Consider the following 21,034-nt stretch of genomic DNA (forward strand, 5'->3'; position numbering starts at 1 on the left):
TCACACATTGGCATTACAAATACATACCTTTAAGTAAGAGTACCAATTCCACAATGTAAAATATGCCAGTATGAGGAAAATGTACTTAAAGTATCAAAAGTAAAAGAATAATTGCCCCTGTGACTAAAATATAATCTTATGACATTATTAGATTTGTGATATTGATACTAATATCAATACACAAGCTGCATTTGACTGTTTTAACTGGTCAGGATGGAGTTATAGTTTTAAGTTGAACAACTTTATATACAGTTTAATGTTTCATGCAGTGGTTCCTAACCTGTGGGTCAGGACCCCTCCATGGAGTCATTACCGGGTTAAGAAAAACTTAAATTATGCTACACTGGACTTTTCTTCAATCTTTCATTTGTAATGAAATATATTATATAAGATTGGATTGCTTTACCTCTTTGTCCTTGAACTGATATTTAAATGAAACCATCTTTAATGAGAAGCTTATAAAGGAAATCTTTCTTCTCATAGACATCTGAATGCACTGCTTTATTCTAAGGGGTCCTACGCCAAAAGAGGTAAAGAAAAATGTGTTTAATCTTTAATAATGTGTTGTATTTTATAAATTTATCAAATGTTTTTTTAAATGTAAAATCTTAATCTGAAAAGTAAAGCTATAGCAGCCAAGTAAATGAATCGGAGAAAAGAGCATTACATGGAAATACTCAAGTAAAGTACCTCCAATTTGTACTTAAATACAGTACTTGAGTAAACATACTTAGCTGCTTTCCACCACTGACACATATATTCTTCTTGTCTCTATTTCAACACATTTTATTCAACAAGTATATATTGTATATTAACTCGACATGGGGACTAAAATACAATAAAAAATGATAGATGACAGCCTTGTAAAGCTTACAGGTGTTTTAGATTTTAACAGCTTTTTTGTTGATAGATTTAGCTATAGATTAAATGGATTGCTGAACATAGATAATCAGCTCAGTAAACTCGTAAATGTTAATTTATTCATTGAAAATAACAAATACATTGATTTAGTAAAACAGAGAGTCAGACTTCCTGTCACATTCAGTGAATAACAACAATACCCTTTCCTTACATTGTGTATATTGAAGGTAATACGTGACAGTTTGTATTCATACTATATCTCCCAGACTGTATGGATTTTGATTGGAGATATTCTGGTCACTGATTGGCTGTTTCAGTTTCACCCTTCACGCGATAATTCTCCGTCACACACTGCTGAGGAAGGGAGGCTAATCAATCAATCAACCTCATTAGCCTCCGGTCCAGGAGCAAATCGCTTCGTGACCCTGTGCTGCTTAATTGATTATTAGTGAAAGTTTATTGGTTTTGACTGTCGGAATGGAGGAAGACTGTGACGTAGCTGAAGATTTTGGTAAGGACATTGAGGCTGCCTTTTAATTGTTTTATTGGTTTATTGGCTGGCTCGGGCCATTTTCCCCTGTAGACTCGAGACTCTCTTTACTGAACTTCTGTGTCGTTTTGTAAACTTTGAACGACTTTAAAAAACTTCCTGGGTGTATTTAAAGCTCGTTACCTTTCCAGTGAGGTGCAGCTCCCGTTGCTGCTCAAGTCCACTGAGGCAATTTAAGAATTTAAAACTCGGCTATTAACATTCACGACCCGGTGTTTGTAGTCGGGGACAGGTTAGCTAGTTTAGCTGCAGCTAGCTGCTCAGAGTTAATTAGCGGTCAGGTGAGGTGGCTCGAGGCGCTGCACAGCTGGGAAACTAATTAAGTCACTGCAGGCTGCAGCTCGTCGCGAGGATGACGTTTATCAGGTTTATTGAACCTGTAGGTCACCGCATGACTCATGAAATATGAAAGATATAACGCCAACATTTTAAGTAATGTCTTACATCGTAGGCACTTTTTCAAATTAAATAATCTATGTGCTTATAGCTTCAGCTATATTCACTGATACAAGTCAAATAAAATGGAATAAAGTGTTTCTTTATTAGCTGTTATTAAAAAGCTGCAAATATGGCCAAAGACAGGATTTTAGATAAATAGGTGATGAGCTCATGTCTTCTCTAACACATGCCCCATGAAGTCTCTAAAATGGCAATTATAGTTTTGTTATTTTCTGGATTTCTTAGTATTCTATGACAGTAAACTGAATATCTTCAGGTTTTGGACAGTTGGTTTAAAACAAGGATTTTTTTTTAAAAGTCAGTTTTGGCTGTAGGGAAATTGCATTTTTTCGTTTTACTATTTTCTGACATTTTATAGACCAAAAAATGAATGAATTAATAGACAAACTAATCAGCAGATTAATAGATCATGAAAATAATTCCAGATTAAATTAATTTATGTTTAGCCTAAGAGTCAAAATTAAAAAACAAACACTGAGTCTAATAATGCTTTAATCAGTCTATAATTTACCCTCCATGTGAAAGGTTTCTTTAAAGTGTTGTTTGTAGTCCCCCGAGGTAATGTAACCCCTGAAAAATACCCCTAAAACCTCAAATTTTAGAAGACATTACCTCGTTGGCTGTTAAAGTCCTTGATGGGAATACTTCTGTGTCAAAGGTGCCTATACCAAAATGCTATACATATGATTTTATTTGTTTTAAACAGGGACTCATAAAGAACTGGTGTTGGTCTTGAGAGCCGTCATATCAAAAGGTTCAGAACCACAAACATTTTTGAGACTCAAAAAAACAAGACCACCTTTGTCATTTCTTTTGCCTGAGAGACTTAACTCCAGACCTCTCAGCTCTATATTTACAGAACATATCAAATTATATACACTGGATAAAACGTAATCAGAATCTAATCGAGACTACAGCAAGAATAAAAGAGATAAATGAGAGGTTCCTATCTTTTAAACATATCTTACTTATGGTGCAGCGGGGCCAAGGCAGATCAATAAACCTTAAAGTCAGTACTGGAAGGTAATTTGGTTGGGGGGGGGGGTTCCCCTCTAAGTCCATGTTAAAAATTTGGCTACAGCATTCTGGTACAAGTCATACGATTGCGATTAACCTTCTCCAGGTCTGGTTTTGATTAATAGAAAGTATTTTAGAGACCGAGTATTGATAACCGACCCCATGTTGTCTAAATGACAATGGCTGTACAGAACCTGGACAAAAGTAAAAACAACTCTCACTTCACTCCATTGCAGACTGTTCACGCCTTCTGTGTGAGGAACTGGAGGATTTGGAAACAAAGATTTACCAAGGGAGGAAGAGGAGGAGGAGGAGGCAAAGGGAAGGACAGGAGGAGGACGTGTTCAATCGGAGCGAAGATGAAGAGGCCGGAGAGGAGGCAGACCGAGAAGAGGGGGATGAGGAGAAAGAAAAGAAAGTTGTTGTGTCAGAAACGCAACTGATGGCGACAGAGGGAGAAGAGGAGGATCAGGTGAAGCCAGAGAGTAGGTGTAGAGCGGAGGAGGCACAGGAGGTGCAGATGGAAGACGACAAGATTGAGAACATCAAGGAAACAATCGCTGATAAGCCAGAGGACAAAGACACTAAAAGTCTAGAGGAGAGAGACGAGAAGAAAAAGAGTAGGAAGAGGCGAGGTAAGAAGCAAAGTGAGCGAGTGAGAAACAGGAAAAGTTTAAAGGAGATTAGTGAGCGGTTTGAGGAGGAGAAGGAGAGTCAAATGGAGGAGGTGTCAGCGATGAACTCAGAGGAGAGCTTGTCTCTGTCGGAGCCTCCCATTGGACTGATGAACAGCTGTGACCTGTCTGATCCGGTCTACGGTTGTGGGGGGGCAGGGCTATTTTGCCCTCCGGCCCCTCTTCCCCTGCTGTACTCCTCACAACTTCCAGTCTCCATCCAACCTGCACCTCCTCAGCCTCACGGGACAAAAAGGCCCCACAGCCCTCTTCTACCTCACAGTCTCCACCAGCAGGGCCCACAGCCGCTTGAGGTGAGAATAGACTGTCACGGTTTATCAATCACTGTGAACTTATAGTGAGCAACATTGTACCTGAACTTGTTTACAGAACCACACTTTCCCCCTTTATTTTCACTTATAAGAGTACTCCACTTAGCCTTGTACTCCTACAGCTTTGTCATACTCATGTTGCACAGTAGTGATGTGCTGATTGCAGTAACAACCGCGAGCACCATAGACAGTATAAACGAAGTGGACGTAGTCACCGTAACGTCATCTGTTGGTTTGTCAACTGCCGTTTTAACTCTGCTTTGCCATTTTGGCTGTCGCTGTCTTGGTTTTTTGCAACCAGAAATGATGAGAGGGTGGAGCTAAGTACAACCGAGTGCTTGATGAGACATTTTTAAGCAACCAAAATGTTAGAATTCACTTCCATGAACTGAAACTACACTGTGAAAGGGTTAAAGACAAAAACAGGGACAACTCCCAGACCAGATTACGTCATGATCAATAACAAGGTAGCCGCGCCCTAAAGCATACCCTGCTTTATGCTCTATTGTACTCTAAATGAGACCATCATTTCCTAAATGAACATCATATTGTACTGAATAAGATTTTAAACTAGTGATTGAGACCATAAACTCATGTTTACAATGTTTACTGAGGGAATAAATCAATTGAGAAGTAGGGTCATTTTCTTATAGACTTCCATACTATCAGACTTCTTTTTTCTAATAATACGTCCTTTTGTCATGTATAATTACAGTGTAATATGTATGAATCATGCACACCTACAACCTTCTGCAATATTAATGATGCAGCTGCGAAAATAGCAGAGTGGATTTGAATATTTGGCTCAGCATGTGGTGTAGTGTGACATCAGCAGACGAAAGAGACTTTACCTACACGATTATAGATAAATACACATGGACAACACTGAGCAATAGCAATACATTTAATTTCCCCAGATTTTGAGCCTCAACTTCACTCTTTACTAAATAAAATGAATGAGGAAAGCAAACTTAAATCCTAAAATCACAGCTTGTGAGTGCATCATGTTGCATGTGGGTGGTTTGGATGCAGCTTTTCTAACCAATACAGAGAGCCCTGACAAATAAAATGTAAGTATAGTGGAGCTGAAACAATTGTTCAATGATTGACAGGAAATTAATGGTCATGTTTTTTGATAATTGATTAACTTTATCCTTCCCAGCTTTCCCAAACATGAGGATTTGTTTCTTTTCTTACAGAAAGGTACATCTTTGGGTTTCAGACAATTTAAGCAATTTGAAGACACTGGCAATTTTTTATATTATTCTCACATTTATTAGACCAAACAATCAATTAAGTATGAAAATGAATCATTACCTGCAGCCCCAGAGAATAGACATGTCAGTGTCACATATGAGAGCACACAGACAAAACTGGAAATTAATTAGTTCTCTTTTGAAGTCGTGAACCAACTTTTACTTCCAGAATATCACTGTTGCATTGCTTTCTGTGGAATGAAACTTCACACTGTGCACTTCTCGGTGTACCTCAGCAGTGGTTTGGCAGACAAACATCCTTGTTGGCTTTTGGACTTTTTGACATCCAACATTGTGTTCAGCTTTAAATAAATGTGATTATTGACACTTAACAGGGAGAAAATAATATTTTTTAAAGGAAATATACGGTAAATGAGACGGTATTTACCTTATTGAATTTGACTGAGATGAAATGATTATCTGGTTCACGGCAGATGGAGATAACCCAGTTCTACTCCACCCGACGCTCCATCCGCTACAGCAGCAGGGGTCGAGGCCGCGCGCCGAGCTTCCCTCTGCTGCCAGGACTAGAAACTGTGGACAGCTGCATGCTTCCCCCTGCACCGAAGAAGAAAACCCGAACACTCTACAGTACTGGTAACCAAACTCAGTTTGTCCAGGTGTGTTCAGATTTGACTATGCAAATAGTTGACTGTGTGTGTGTGTGTGTGTGTGTGTGTGTGTGTGTGTGTGTGTGTGTGTGTGTGTGTGTGTGTGTGTGTGTGTGTGTGTGTGTGTGCGCGTGTGTGCGCGTGCGCAGATCAGTTAAACCATTTAGAGGCCTTGTTCCAGGAGGACCACTATCCCGACGCAGAGAAGAGGAAAGTCATTGCTGCTTCAGTTGGTGTCACACCTCAAAGGATTATGGTTAGACATTTCCATGACTGTTTTACATTGCTTGCTCGGTGATGTGGCTCCTAGAAGAAAGAATAATTAGCAAACCGGGAATGAAGTCCCCCTCTGTCTTGACGTTCACTCCCTTCTTTCACCTCCCCTCTCATCCAGTTCCCTTCCATTTCCCTGCACCATCCTCTGTCATGTTTCCTGATATCCATTTCATTGTCTCCCTCTGCAACATTCTGTGAACCAGGTCTGGTTTCAGAACCGCCGGGCTAAGTGGAGGAAGGTGGAGCGCTCCATCACAGCAAGGGTTGAACACAAACCGAGTAGAGCTGGATGCAGCAGCAGCAGCCCCCCCCATCACCAGATCAATCCCACTCTGCCCACACTGGCACCCAACAGGTATTACAGTTATAGCCCCCTGTGTGCCTTCAAAGGATGCAAATTACCTGTATTTAAACATAATTTGATGTATGAAGTATAGTTAGTTCTGTTTTTCCTCTTTTTCAGTAAGGGAGCTCCTTGTTTTTCCAGTCATTTTGCCACTAAGCTGCCCCAGCTTGCCCCTGCAGCACCTTTTTTTCCTAACCTGTCCAACCAGACTCCGCCCTCCTACAGCAACCTGCTGGCCAGCCTCAACAGCCCAGGTTTTGAAATCCACTTGCATTTACACAACTATTCAAAATGTACTGCTCATTATGAGGTCATTGTGCTCCACAATTACTATTCAACAGAAGTTCGGTTTCTGAGGAACTGACCCTGACTTCTACATTCACACCAAATTAGCATTTGTGGCAAAAACACCAGTCTTCCCATTCATTTGAATCTGGGTAGTGCCTTTAACTGGTGGTGGGGGCCATAGGGGCAGCCTACAAAAAACGCAGCGGCCCGTGGTGAAAAGTTGAAACAGAATCAACTTTTGGAGAAACGCAACCCACAGTCACTGGCGAGCCAGAGCTGTATAGCCCAACAATGAGGGGACAAAAGACGTTAATCTCAGTCCAGTCGCTTGATGTTCATGGGTCATTAGTGACACTCGCACACCGCCGCACAACCCTGCGTTACATCGCCACAACACCTGATTTGTCAGTCAGGGTTTGCTAAATGGTGAAATATGGTCAAGTAGTAAATGGTACCGTCTCCACAGCTAAAGGTTAAATATTCTTTGCTTGGGAACAATTTTCAGTTAATAAATATTTTTACATAACAAATAGACGAAAATAAATTACTAACAATTGTGTGTTCGTCATGCTGATATAAAGTCCCAAAAATATTTCTCATCTCTGTTTTTGCACAATTAAACTGAAGCAGCGGGAAGTTGGAACTCTGTTTATTATTAATAGGCAAATTAGTTGCTTTATAACACCATAAATTACAGTTAGTAGTTTGAACAACTTTCAGTTGTGTTTTCTTTAGAGGAAGCAATAACTTGATGCTGTGAGAGTCTTTAAGAGTTGAGGTTTAAACTCAGTGGACCTTCACCCTGCATGTTGAGATTGAACGTTTTATCTCGGTGTGTTATCTCCAAGGTCAATCCAGAGTGAGAGATGTGGGCCAGCACCAGCTTCCATCTCAGGGGGGGTTGGCAGAGTACCACCCCCGCCCCATGCACAGCCCTCCCCCATTGCGTCGAGCCAGTCTCCCCCTTTTCACAACGGCTTACAACCCCGCCAACCCAACTCCACCTCCGCCTCTCCTCAACAGCCTGGCTCACACCCTACCTCTGTTCCTGGATGCCCTGGAGGGAGACTCCGCCTTGGCACACCGAGACACCCAGTCTCTGCAGAATGACACCAGGTCAGCTCGATTCACAGCAGACTGCGACATGAATACTAGACGATGATTTGAACAGGAACAACGAGTACTAGAGATGACAGGGGGACAGAGGCTGCAGACAGGAGCAGAGATCCTGTGAAATACTGGGATAATGATGCCTTAGATAGTGTCTGTAATAGTGGGGAGTCGGATTCAGCTGGTCTTAAATATTTGAGAAATCATGCTGAGAGTAATTGCTTTGTTCAAAATGTTTTGTTTGACTACAATTATGTATCACAACACTAAAATCCCCCAATGCAAGATGATACAAAAACAAACAATGAATATCAATACATGTTCTAATCCTGCTGTTAAGAGACTTAAAGGGTCAGTTCACACAAATTACAAAATAAGGTATTGTCCTTGGAACTACTATCAACAAAAATAATAGTTCATTTTCTTAATTAGTTGACAGTATGTTCTGGAGAGGAACTGTGACATTCTGTCTGAAAAACAATGTTGCTTTTATATTTTTGAAATATAATTTTTAATACTTCCACTCTATTGGAAGAAGTCTGCTGTGTTTTCATATCAAATACCTGAAAGACGAATGGCATCTCTATGATACCTAATACCTAAAGCTAACATGCTATTATTTATTATGGTGAACATGATAAGCATTACCCAGTGAACATCAGTTAACATTCTCATATTGTGTGTGTGTTTGCATGCTGATGTTTGCATTTACCTGTGCATAAATACAGCCTCACAGAGTTGCTAGCATGACTTTAGACTCACACATACAGATGCAAAGTAGTACACAGACTACTGTATGTGTGCCTCTTATGAAGCTGTTTGTGTTTGTGTGTGTGTGTGTGTGTGTGTGTTTTTTGAGCTGAGCATGAAATTAAGCACACATACTCTGCTCTGACTCTTTTTTCTGATGTACCTGTCATATATTACACACAAGGAAGTTGTTTATTTCTTGTTTTGCAAATAGAGAAGTTTTTTTGCTGTTCTTTTTAATGTAGCATGTGTTGTTGAAACTGTGTTAAAACAACAATGGCGCAGCAGCAGTTTCGGCAACAGTTTCGGCTGTCTTTCAAACAAGTACTGGCTCAAGACTGACTCTTGCCTGGTTGTTGCTCGCTGTTTGTTAAGAAGATTGCATGAAGTTGAGCTACATGGACAAGTTCAACTTTCCCCTGTAGTGCCAATGGGCACCTTTTCAAAATCTCTGTAGCTAATCGAGCCGTCTCAGCGATTGAGACCGTAGATGTGAAACCATAAGATGCAAGTCTTGTTGTAATTTGGCTGAACTGACCCTTTTTAAGAGGGTGCTTTGATGACGGCTGATGTTAGTGACAAAATAATGATTGTATCTATCAAAGGCTACCAAATTCTTACTGTTGGGCTCCCCTTTTGTGGATAGTTATTGTTCGTCACAATGCTTTCAGCACTTTACGTGCAATGCAACGTTCCTGAGTACCAAGTACATACTATATATACCATGGAGGTATCTCTGTAGTAACACTAGATATTTATAGGTAGGTGTGTGTGTGTGTGTGTGTGTGTGTGTGTGTGTGTGTGTGTGTGTGTGTGTGTGTGACCAAGTTCTTCTTTGTTCTGTCCTCAGTTCTCTCTTTGACTTTGGGGAGAAGCTGGACTACCTGACCTCAGGCCAGCAGAACAACCCTCTCTCCTACCAGCTGCAGACCTCCTACTCCTCCGGGCAGCCCCAGCACCAACCTCAATCATCTCTGCCCCGCATGGCCTACCTCACCCCCTCCCCCTACCTCACCCCCAACCCTCCAGATTCCAACCCTACCTCCTACCTGACCTTTGGCCCCGGAGGAAACTCCACTGGGATGGTGACCTACTCCACCGGAGGCCACGCTTACTTCCAGTCCCAGAGCACCGGGCAAATCCTGCTGCAGTCGGCTGGTCATCATGGTGAGTCTCCAGTCGAGGGTTTGTTCTTTTCAAAGAACCAGATATTTTATTATGTAGTCATTCATCTTTTTACACTGATGATTCAACTGGAAGCATTTTATATCCATCCATGCCTTGGAAGTACCAAGCTGCTAGTCACTAAACATAGAAGACTTTTACTTCTGGACTCCTGAATGCCCCCAAAAAGCCAACTTGGTTCTCAATCAAGGACCACATTAACTAATATGCAATACGTTTAAAAAACAAAATGATTTTGCCATTTTCATTTTTTATTGATAGTGACTTTAGAGCTAGACTGTACACATGGGGAAAGAGAGGGAAGACATGTAGCAAATCAAACATGAAAGCTCCAATTACATAGTATTCATCTTAGCCACTCAAGCACCGGGGCGCCCCAGTAAAAGTGTTTATTGAATATGAAGCGTATGAGTAAAGATTGGCAGATGAGAATGGTGGAGCAGGATGAGTACTGCGGGAAGGGGAAGGCTTTGGGGAAGAGACACAATAGCTCCTGGGCTCGGCAGACGCCTTGGGGATCAATGGGAGAGAAAAAGGGGGGAGTCTTGTAGGGGCACAGATAAATGGGAACAAACGGGTATACAGGGCAAGTAGACATTTATAGAAATATGACAGGAAGAGGGGTGTTTGAGGTGTGGTCCTGCTCCTGAGCTGCATTACGTCTAATACAGCTCAGTTTTCACATCTCTGGTTGAATCTGTGTATTTCCTTCTCAGGTGGGATCACAGCGTATCAGTCGTACCCGTGGGGTAGCATGTACAGTCAACCAGCAATCCAGCAGCGTGCTCAGTGCCCTCCCACTTACCCCGGCAGCTTGGAAGGTGCTCAAGATCACCAGCCGCCCGCCTCCACAACCCTGCCTCCCCCTTCGTTCTTCACTCGGGGGGACCACGGGTCCTCACATGCAAACTCCCAGTGTTCATCACACACCCACACACACACCTCCACCAGCAGCACTGCCGTCCTCCCTCCTGTGTCCACCCTGCGGCCCTCTCGCCTCAGAGCGGAGATCACTCCAACCAAGGCTGCTTCCCTGCTGTCTTCTCAGGTCAGCCCTGCCTCTCCAGACAGCTCTCCGGTGCCCCCTTGTGTCAAAATTGAGTATGACAGCCCTCGAGAGATTCACAGCCACTTCCACTGCGAATTCTCCCCCATACATTTTTGACTACTTGTTTGTTTGTGTGAGAGAGTGCGATTTAAGTATCGGCCTTAATGTAAATATGGAGTGTTTCTGTATTTGTATTACTAATAGGATGTTCTCAGTAGAAATATTAATGTAAGCTGCTTGGTCTGCATTAGCTTGGCTGCAATAAATGCACATTGTTCTGTTAATCCTTTTACTTTTGCATTTAACTTTCTTGATTTAAATCGGCAGTCTCTTTCATATTATTATGCAACATATTATTGCTCCAGGGACTGTTTTTATTGAGACAATTTAGTTGCATGCCGGACTGAGAAGGGCGTGGGAGGTGGGTTAATAGCCAAGCTTAATTGTTCTCCTCATCCCCATCTGTATATGCATGCATGTTCACAAACATGAACATTTTTAATTAAGTGTTCATTGCAGACACACCAATAAGCCTTGAAATATGGTGATGAACAAGTTACCTTGTGTGCTTATGATCAGCCGTATAGTTAAAAATCTGGTTGTTCACCATGATAGTAAGCGATGAGGGAAAAGTTTAGGATAGTTGGAGCACAAATGGAGAGAGACATATTTTATTAAACCCAAGGAAATTAATGCATAGACTATAATAACCTCCAAATGTGTATATACTTATTGTTCAGCTTTGTTTGCTCAATCACATGGTTTACGCATGGCCTGGTTAACAGTGCACAGCCCTCAGGTTGGGAACCTCTGATATGCTGCTTATTTGGCTTCAAATCTGTCGTCATGCCACAAGAGGGCACTGTTCCGTCATGAGACGACCGCATGCTGGGATTTATTCTGACAGCATGTCGGTTTCTCAGACATCCCTCGGGGGGATGTGTGACAGTCACTAATCCGATGGAGGGGAAACGGGACCGAGTCGTTTCTAGGGTAGAGGTTTCTAAGACAATCACTGATATAGCCCAAATCCTTAATTGGTGTTGCCATCTGCTGTGTTCCCACACTAACTGCACTCCCCGCTCTGTTTATTCTTAGTATGCAAGTCTGTTGTAAATGCTTGTGGAAACCAAATCCCTGTATGAAACTCCGCCTCTGAAAGAGCTGAAGGCATTTTTCCCTGAGACTAGAAAAGACGTTTGAGACCATTGTGTCATTTTTGCTCTCAGTAGTGCAAGTAAAACAAAAAGTTTTCTTGTTTTAACTCTAGTTAATATTCCTGATTCGTAGTCCTGCTGTATGTAAAAGTAAAGTTTGAAGTAAAGCTTGGATGATGATGATGTGGGAGTAAGAGAAGGAACTTTTTGATGAGAACGAGGAGGAGGTGGCGGGGACCAGGGGAGCAGATAAAGGAGGGGGGGGAGACGGAGGAGTGAGGCAGCGTGTCGGTCTGGGAACAAGGGAGGAGAGCCGAGATGAGCTGTTGCTATGGGAGGAGAAGAGGATGATGGGTGGGCTCTGCCAGCAGGCGTGGGAGGGAGAAGAAGATGGGGCTGAGGGAGGAGTGTTTGTAGCACGGGGGGTTCTGGGATGAACAGAACTGTTGGTTATGTAACTGCTGTATTTGGGTTTTTAATGAACCTCTCTCTTCCTGCTCACTGGCTACTGAGCTGTTACTGTTGGCAGTAGAAGCGCAGCATAAACACGCGCATAAAAACTTCATTTCTCAAACTCTCTTCCATAAAGAAACACACAACACATTCATGTCAGGAATGAAACCCTGAGTGTGAGAGCTCTATTCAAACTCGGTGTAGCAAAGCTTCTCCACTGGATTTTGGTTGTGTTCGTGTTAATGTGACGCATAACGCTGTGTGTATCTGTCTCTCGTGTCTGTACGTTTCATCTTTCTTCACTTTCATGTGTTGGTGAGCTCGCATGTGTGACTGAGGAGGGTTTCATGTAGGTTTAACTCTGTAATTAATTTTTCCAGGACTTCCCTGTCGTGAACAGAGAGTGCTCAGAGGCACGTGTGTGTGTGTGTGTGTGTGTGTGTGTGTGTGTGTGTGTGTGTGTGTGTGTGTGAGAGTGAGAGTGAGAGTGAGAGAGAGAGAGAGAGAGAGAGAGTGTGTGTGTGTGTGTGTAAGCACAGGTATGGGATGCTTTAGTCCACCCCGATTCCACTGTGTCAATATTTGCTCAGTATTCTGAGATTTGAAGAAAGGGAACTTGTTTCAGTATTTATGGATGTGGTCAAACACAAAGTCATCGCAGTCTTTCCAAACCCTGGGACTGTTTGGAGACACAAACACACACACACACACACACACACACACACACACACGCTGCTTTGATACAGTCCAGTAATGGAGTTTGTTGACATTAGTGGATAAAGTTTATTGAATTAACTGATTGAAAGTAATAATGTCGGTTCTGGAACAAAGCTGAAACATGGTTTGGAGATCCTCCTGTGCTTTGGGTCTCAGGTTCAGATGGCATTAGGGTGCTGATGTTTAGTTTGTTTGGTAAAGATACAACAAATAGACTTTGCGTTGGATTTGAAGGAACAGAGGACACGGGGGAGTTTGAGGCTGGGGAAAACAACATCAACTTACCAGATAAAATGAACAGACTTGCCTGTTGTAAAGCTGTGTAAACATGAAGGCAAACTGTGGAAGGCCCAGATTTGACAGAGATTAAATATCTCACCTCACATGTTGATAGTAAGTATATTTCTGAGAGTCGTTATTTGAATGTGGCCTTGTATAAAGATGCCTAATGCTATGCAGTGTGGCTGAAATGGGGGAATGTGTTTGTTTTAGACTTGTTTCCATTTACACTATGGGTCTGGCAGTGCTATTGTGATAAATATCCTCTAAATTGAGCTCCCCGCGGTGGTTTGGCTGGTGGCAGTAAAATACGTCTTACAGGAACATTTCCTTTTTCTGTAAAAAAGCAAATATGCTTTGTTTTTATATTAGATTTCTGGTTTGCTCCTGAGAAGGATTTGGATAAGGAGAAATAACTGCTTCTGGGGTTCTAGTACATTTACTAACGTTATTTGTGAGTTTGAAAGTCAAACCATTGTATTGGTTCTGAAAATTATGCTAATAGTCAACAATTTTGAGAATCGATGACACTATGGCTGAATTTAAGGCATTTTTAATTATTGATTAATAAGCCAATTATTTTCTCCATTAATTGATTAATCGTTCTTTAAAATGGTAAAAAAAGAAGTCCCATTATAATTTAAATTGTAAATTAAGTGATGATCTTCAAATCTTTCTCCAACCAACAGTCTGAACACGTTCATTTTAATTTCATCATCATATAAAACTAAGAAACACAGAAATAAACGCATCCGAGAAGCTGGAACCTGTACATTTTGGGCATTTATGCTTAAAAATGGACTTGAGTATCTATTTATATTCAAAGTTAATGACGATTAACTGTCTGATGATTGTTTCAGATAAATTTCGTCAGAGTCATTGAAGGTCAAAAATGCAATGTTTTACATTATTGTAAGCAACTATCTTCAGACTGTTATAAAAAGTAACCCTACTAATATTTTCTGACATACGATGGACTAAATGAGTCATTGAAACATCATAATGTAAGAAATCTTTAGTGAGCAGCCCTACATTTAAATTGGAACTGACCTTCTAACATTATAATCGGGGGTTTCACACAGTTTGGACACATTTCACTTTTTTCTTAGTGGCCACGTCTCATCAGTCCACCTTTATAACTCTGAACATGTGGACTGGATGAACATGTAATGAATTTCATGGCGCTGTGAAATAGTTCTCATATGCTTACGGATGCAGGTAAAGCTCGTCCAGCTTATGTTTGTGTTTGTCCTGCCTGCCAAGCAGACGAGGGTTACATAACGTGTGTGTGTGTGTGTGTGTGTGTGTGTGTGTTTATGAACCTACTGTATACATTTGTGTGTTTGCACGAACACGTGTAGGTGTGCGTCTGTGGTGTCTTCTCTTAAGTCAAAAAGCCTGTTACCAGAGATGACAAGCTGTCCAGGAATAACATCTTGAATCTTTCATGTCCAACCGATCACCATCATAACACACACACACACACACACACACTCTTGATTTTACAGCTTGTTCAGTTCAGTAGGAAACCTGTCTGGCCCATTACTGTACAGCCTGAGCCCCAACTCCTCTTTCCCTCCCAGACTAACCCCCTCAATTGCGGCTTGTTCAGGTCTTGTGTGTGTGTGTGTGTGTGTGTGTGTGTGTGTGTGTGTGTGTGTGTGTGTGTGTGTGTGTGTGTGTGTGTGTGTGTGTGTGTGTGTGTGTGTGTGTGTGCGCGTGCGCGCGTGCGCGTGGAGGTGTGTGTGGAGGAGTAGGAGGAAAGGGAGGTGCAGAGGAATGCAAGGTTGGGTCGGGTGGAGCGGGATGTTGGAGGGAAAAGAGGGGTCTCTGTTTTGTGTGTATGTGGAGTCTATGGAGAGATTAAGGATGTGTATGTGAGTATTGATGAAGGTGTGTTTTCCTTCTGTGTTTACTCCGCTGGGGCCCGCCGCCTACCTGACAGTGGAGAGGAGAGTAATGGGGGGAAAAGGCGGGAAGAAGAGTCACGGGGAACATTTGATTTGATCTGGTTGGAATCAGGGAATCTTTACCTTCTATTTTCATGTTTATTGTGCGGCTTGAGGCTACATTTGATCTTAAATATTTATGAAAGTCAAGGCTTTCAAAATCTATAAAAATGCAGAAGAGGAAGGATGGGAGAAAAGATGGAAGAGAGAAAATTACCAGACAAGTGATAGAAAACACAAAATGTTCTGAATGATTCGGGAGCTGGACTGAGCTGAACTTAGGAATCCAGGAATTGACTTGTATACTTCAGGTTATACAGAAATGCATGCTTATGTAAAAAAATGCACACACACACACACACACACCTCCCAACGTGCAGAACAGCGGGAACACTGCGGGCTGTGTACGATGGCCCTCCTTCACTTCCGCACCATAAATGTGTGTTTGCTATACGAGGGAACGCGGGGAGAAAAGAGGAATTCATGTTGCTGTTTATTTGAGCTTTGGCCAAATCCAACCTGGGGCTGCGTTGGCGCGCACTTTGCACCAAACCCCAGCCGCTCCTGTACCCCCAGCTACACACACACACACGCACGCACGCACGCACGCACGCACGCACGCACGCACGCACGCACGCACGCACACACACACATACACACACACACAAACCTGTTCATCATAGCCATATCAAGGTGTGTTTGTCTTTCCTTGCCCGCCTCTTTAGGTCCTCCCAGAGCAGGTATTTCCCTCTCTTACCCACGCATGCACACACACACACACACACACACACACACACACACACACACACACACACACACACACACACACACATCTACACACATACACTGCCACTATAGAGGGGCTGGGTGGGGGGGCCGGTCTGTGGGCTGAGTGTGTGAAGCACTTGCATTGATAACCTGCAGCTCAGAGTCACTCAGTCTCACTTTGTGGCCATCCTCTCTCCTGGAACTCCCTTCGCCCTGCTCCGTCTCCCTTCTGGCTTCTTACTCTAGGACTGTCTCTGGACACGCTCGGACCCCCTCATCACCCCTCTGTCACTGTCACCATGACGTCTACCCCGCTGTTGTTCCTGCTGCTGCTCGGCCTCATAGGGGCTCAGGCCACCGTGGACCTCCGCACAGCCGCCGCCATGGGTAAGAATGATGACCTTTCACCCTAAAAGTTGTTTCTAATGCTAGAGTCTTTGATGGTGAGATACCTGACATCTAACACTCTTTTCACTCCTTGTCCTCAAAAAATATATATCTCCAGTGGACAGTAACTCACAGAATTGATGCAACATGAATAAGTATGACGTAAATACTGAGGTAACAGCATTTTAGAAGAATATCCCTCTGGTCTGAGTTCATTCTTGTCCATAAATCTAAGGACAGTGTGATGTGTGTTAACCAGTTGCATTGCTGTAGTGGGACAATACCCAGAATGAGACTAATGGAAAAAGTTAAGTTTTTATTAAATTGAATCATGTTTTAAATTGAAATTAGTCAATATTATTACAAAATAATATAATTATTTGCAGTGTCTTTGGGCATTTATTGATTTGAAGTAATTAGTCAGCCAGTAATAAAGACAAAACTTTACTTTACATTAAAGTGTTTTTTGTGTTGTTGCTGGTGTTTAGATGACTGTTTCAAGATGAGTTGGTATGCTGTGTGTGTGTGTGTGTGTGTGTGTGTGTGTGTGTGTGTGTGTGTGTGTGTGTGTGTGTGTGTGTGTGTGTGTGTGTGTGTGTGTGTGTGTGAGATGTAAAAGTTGTTGGGAGAAAAAACTGAAGGGAGGGAGAGAGGTGAAGGGTGAGAAGGGAGATCAGTAATGTTAAACGGACACTGGATGTTTTAGCGATTAATGTAATGAGGCCTTAATAAAGCCTGGACCCTCACTAATAATACAACACATCCTCTCTGATTCAAACTGTTTTATTATTATTATTAGGACTACAAATGACCACAAAGCAGTTCTTTGTCTTTCACACTCATTAAGTAGCTCCATCGGGTGTTTGCAGCTGAACAGTTAAAGCTTTTTCAGCAAAAACGTTAAAATTATGAAAATCTGAACTCAAGAGCTTCCATCCACATCTCCCTATCTTGCTGATTTTGTTCAGTTTTCAATCTAATAATTTTATTTAATAATTATTCATTATCTCAGTTTAAAAAAATATATTTTTAAAGCAGGCCCATTTGATCTTTCTCTGTCCTTCATCCTTGTTTTTTTGTCTTGCCTTTCTCCTCATCTTCCTCCACCTCTGTTGCCTCCCTGCATCCTGTTTTTCTGTTTCCTTCCACTTTGTCACCAGCCTCCATCCCCTTGACCCTCCCTTCTCCTCTCAATACCTCCATTCTCCCCATGGTCCCCCCACCCTCCCCTCTTTTCTCACTTCTTCATCAATTTCCTTTTTCTTTTATCCATCTACATTTCTGAATCATTATGTGGATGTACAAGTGTTATGAAAACTATTATCAGAAGAATCCATAATAATCTTTTTTTTCTGTCCTCCTGTCTTCATGTGTAGCAGCAGGTTTGTGCAAAACTCGTCCCACAGACATTGTGTTCATCATCGACAGCAGTCGGAGCGTTCGGCCTTCAGAGTTTGAACAGGTCAAGGTATTCCTGGCTAAGGTCATCGAGGGGCTGGATGTTGGACCCAACGCCACCCGTGTGGGAGTCGTCAACTACGCCAGCCGCGTCAAGAACGAGGTACAGGGCTAGCCTTCACAAGCACTGAACAGTTTTTATTCATTTGTCAAAGTATTTCATATTACTGACCTTGTTATTATTATGCAACTGTAGGTGTCCCTGAAGACACACCGCACCAAAGCCGGGCTGATTAAGGCTGTGACCAAGATCGAGCCCCTGTCCACTGGAACAATGACTGGTCTGTCCATCCAGTTTGCCATGAATGTGGCCTTCAGTGAGGCCGAGGGCGCTCGTGTCAAATCTCCTGATATCAGCAAGGTCAGACACATTTATATGCATTCACACATGCAACTCAACATATCATTATAATTGTTTTATCTAATTTCGGTCCTCGTCCTTCGCAGGTTGCCATTATTGTGACAGATGGGCGTCCCCAGGACAGCGTGAAGGATGTGGCCCAGCGTGCACGGGATGCCGGTATTGAGATTTTTGCCATCGGCGTGGGACGTGTGGACATGAGCACCCTGAAGCAGATGGCCAGTGATCCTCTGGATGACCACGTGGACTACGTGGAGAGCTACAGCGTCATCGAGAAGCTCACCAAGAAGTTCCAGGAGGCCTTCTGTGGTAAGATGGGCGGAGGAAGAGGAAGTGGGAGAAGAAGAAGGAAGGATCAGGGCTTTATTGCTAAAGTTAGAGGGACAGGTGCAGAAAACTGTGATTAGTCTGTAGTGATGGAAATAGGCAAAGATGGTTGAGAAGAATCCCTGTCAGGGCGGGTCATCATCCTTATCCTTCATCACTGTGGAGAGAGCTGCTGCCCTATACTGAGGGTAAGGTGTCAGGACTGTCATCTTTTCATTCCTACATGTTGCTCCTCTGCTCTCCCTCAACAAGACTACAGTTCATTCATTCAACCGTTCAAACTCATTAAATACTCCCACTGCACGAGGGCATGTAGGGCAGGAACAACCTTTAGGAACGAAATGCGCTCCTGTTCTTCAGTCAACACTCACATAACCGAGAGGCGAGACTGATCTCTGTGTAATTACCGATCCATTAGTGACAATCATTAAACCTCTAATTATTGACGCCCCCTTGGCTCTCCCAGTCTGCAGCAGTTTTTGCCTGCTGCCTGCCACTCACTACGCAGCAGCCAGTCTCGCTGCAGATGTTTCATCCAAGGGCAGCGCTGCATGACCACAGTGTTGGACTGTTATTGGACGAGCCTGTGCTTCACATTTAGAAACAGACAAAATGGATCTTGTTTATTTGAGGCTACTCCAATCTTCTCCACCTGTTTGTTTTAAGGATCCACTGGATTCATGCTCCGTCCACACATATTCAAAACTGTTGGCTGCAGGTCACAGTGGATCATTAAAAATCAAAGCTAGAATTTCCCGTTTTCAAACTGACATAGTTTTATTCTCTCCTCCTAACCCCCCTCTCCCTGTGTGTGTGTGTGTGTGTGTGTGTGTGCCTCAACATGTATTCTACTGTGTTTATGTGTGTGTTCTGCACTCGCACACACACACACACACACACACACACACACAGTGTCGGACCTGTGTGCCACTGGGGATCATGACTGTGAGCAGGTATGCATCAGCTCCCCCGGATCATTCAAGTGTGCCTGCAAAGATGGCTTTACCCTCATGGACAATGGTCGCAGCTGCAGTGGTGAGTGTGTGTTTGCATGTGTGTGTGCGTGTGTGTGTGAAGGTATTTGTCCAAGTGCAGCAATTGTGCTACCTGAGTAACATGCCCTGTTGTGTGTCTGACATCACCAGCTTGCAGCAACTCTGCGACAGATGTGGTGTTCCTGATTGATGGCTCTAAGAGCGTTCGTCCAGAGAACTTTGAGCTGGTCAAGAAGTGGATCAACCAGATCGTAGACAAACTGGATGTTTCTGACAGCAAGGCTCACGTTGGACTGGTCCAGTACTCCAGCTCAGTTAGACAGGCACGTATTTGCCATTTCAGTGTCCACCTAATATTCAACCTCCCTCTCGTACGCGTTAACGTCACGTTTCCGTCTCCCTCCTGCAGGAGTTCCCCCTGGGCCGCTACAACAACAAGAAGGACCTGAAGGAAGCTGTGAAGAAGATGGCCTACATGGAGAGGGGAACCATGACAGGCCAGGCTCTCCGCTATCTGACAGACAACAGCTTCAGCGCCGGTCAGGGTGCCCGGCCTGGGGTCGCCAAGGTGGGCATCGTCTTCACTGACGGACGCAGCCAGGACTACATTGGAGAAGCTGCCAAGAAGGCCAAGGAGCATGGTGAGAGGGGGAGGATGGATCTCTTCTTAATGCATGGGTGTAGTGTAAGTAGATACAATCTAAACCCTACTTTTAGCAGTCAGATGAGGGGAAACCTGTCGGTGTTTATTTTGCAGGTTTCAAGATGTACGCTGTTGGAGTGGGCAACGCAGTGGAGAATGAGCTGAAAGAGATCGCCTCTGAGCCGACTGGAGAGCACTACTTCTACACTGCTGACTTCAAAGCTATGACCCAGATCGCCAAGAAGCTGCAGATTAACATCTGTCAAGGTCCCACATGATCATTAAATACAAGCATACATCTACAAACAAGTCATTTCACTACATACTGGTACAATAACCCAGAACTTGAATTTGTGCTTTCTGTTCCTACAGAGGAGGACCCTTGTGAATGTGACTCCCTCGTAAAGTTCCAAAAGAAAGTAGAAGACGCACTCCAGGCACTAACAAAAAAATATATCCTTTACAATGGGTGAAATGGTGTGAGAATAGGATGTTTGGAGGGAGGGTTATAATGTAGTTATCATATTTGGTGTCTTTGTCTTCATTGTTGCATGTCCTTGACAAAATCTTACTAGACAGTATGTCGAAGAGGATCGCCTTGCTGGAGAACAAAATCGTCTGAGGACTCACATCCCTCTCTTTCCTATACATCCGCACATCCACGTACACACACACACACACAAACACAAACACCTTTTACTTCCTGTAAAATACTGAAGAGAAACCCATGGGAGTGTGAACCCTGACCTCTGCTTGTGTCCTGAGCTCTCCCAAACC

General features: G+C 43.1%; 2 protein-coding genes across 2 annotated transcripts; both read left to right on the top strand.

Moving 5' to 3' along the window:
- The first annotated feature begins 1,241 nt into the window (after nt 1-1,241).
- nobox (NOBOX oogenesis homeobox) lies at nt 1,242-11,008 on the top strand. The gene is made up of 9 exons (XM_068728585.1): nt 1,242-1,372; nt 3,124-3,875; nt 5,584-5,746; nt 5,910-6,016; nt 6,240-6,391; nt 6,500-6,636; nt 7,519-7,786; nt 9,381-9,697; nt 10,432-11,008. Exons 1-9 carry the CDS (start codon nt 1,339-1,341, stop codon nt 10,878-10,880), a joined length of 2,379 nt encoding a protein of 792 aa, XP_068584686.1. The 5' UTR covers nt 1,242-1,338; the 3' UTR covers nt 10,881-11,008.
- A 5,319-nt stretch (nt 11,009-16,327) lies between these two features.
- On the top strand, nt 16,328-20,730 carry matn1 (matrilin 1). Its single transcript, XM_068728549.1, has 9 exons — nt 16,328-16,473; nt 17,850-18,034; nt 18,128-18,292; nt 18,379-18,601; nt 19,532-19,654; nt 19,765-19,937; nt 20,024-20,255; nt 20,372-20,524; nt 20,630-20,730. Exons 1-9 carry the CDS (start codon nt 16,386-16,388, stop codon nt 20,728-20,730), a joined length of 1,443 nt encoding a protein of 480 aa, XP_068584650.1. The 5' UTR covers nt 16,328-16,385.
- The last annotated feature ends 304 nt before the right edge of the window (nt 20,731-21,034 follow it).

The sequence above is a fragment of the Cebidichthys violaceus genome, unplaced genomic scaffold (genome assembly GCF_023349555.1).
Source record: "Cebidichthys violaceus isolate CVI_PGR_0920_01 unplaced genomic scaffold, fCebVio1.0.p SCAF_42, whole genome shotgun sequence".
In the NCBI taxonomy this organism is placed as follows: domain Eukaryota; kingdom Metazoa; phylum Chordata; class Actinopteri; order Perciformes; family Stichaeidae; genus Cebidichthys; species Cebidichthys violaceus.

Excerpts from the sequence above, each read along its gene's own strand:
- nobox (XM_068728585.1), top strand. The coding sequence starts at position 1,339 with ATGGAGGAAGACTGTGACGTAGCTGAAGATTTTG. Across the intron at positions 6,637-7,518 it reads GGCCAGCCTCAACAGCCCAG|GTCAATCCAGAGTGAGAGAT; the intron begins GTTTTGAAATCC and ends GTTATCTCCAAG. Across the intron at positions 9,698-10,431 it reads GCAGTCGGCTGGTCATCATG|GTGGGATCACAGCGTATCAG; the intron begins GTGAGTCTCCAG and ends TTTCCTTCTCAG.
- matn1 (XM_068728549.1), top strand. The coding sequence starts at position 16,386 with ATGACGTCTACCCCGCTGTTGTTCCTGCTGCTGCTCGGCCTCATAGGG. Across the intron at positions 18,602-19,531 it reads GTTCCAGGAGGCCTTCTGTG|TGTCGGACCTGTGTGCCACT; the intron begins GTAAGATGGGCG and ends ACACACACACAG. Across the intron at positions 20,525-20,629 it reads GCAGATTAACATCTGTCAAG|AGGAGGACCCTTGTGAATGT; the intron begins GTCCCACATGAT and ends CTGTTCCTACAG.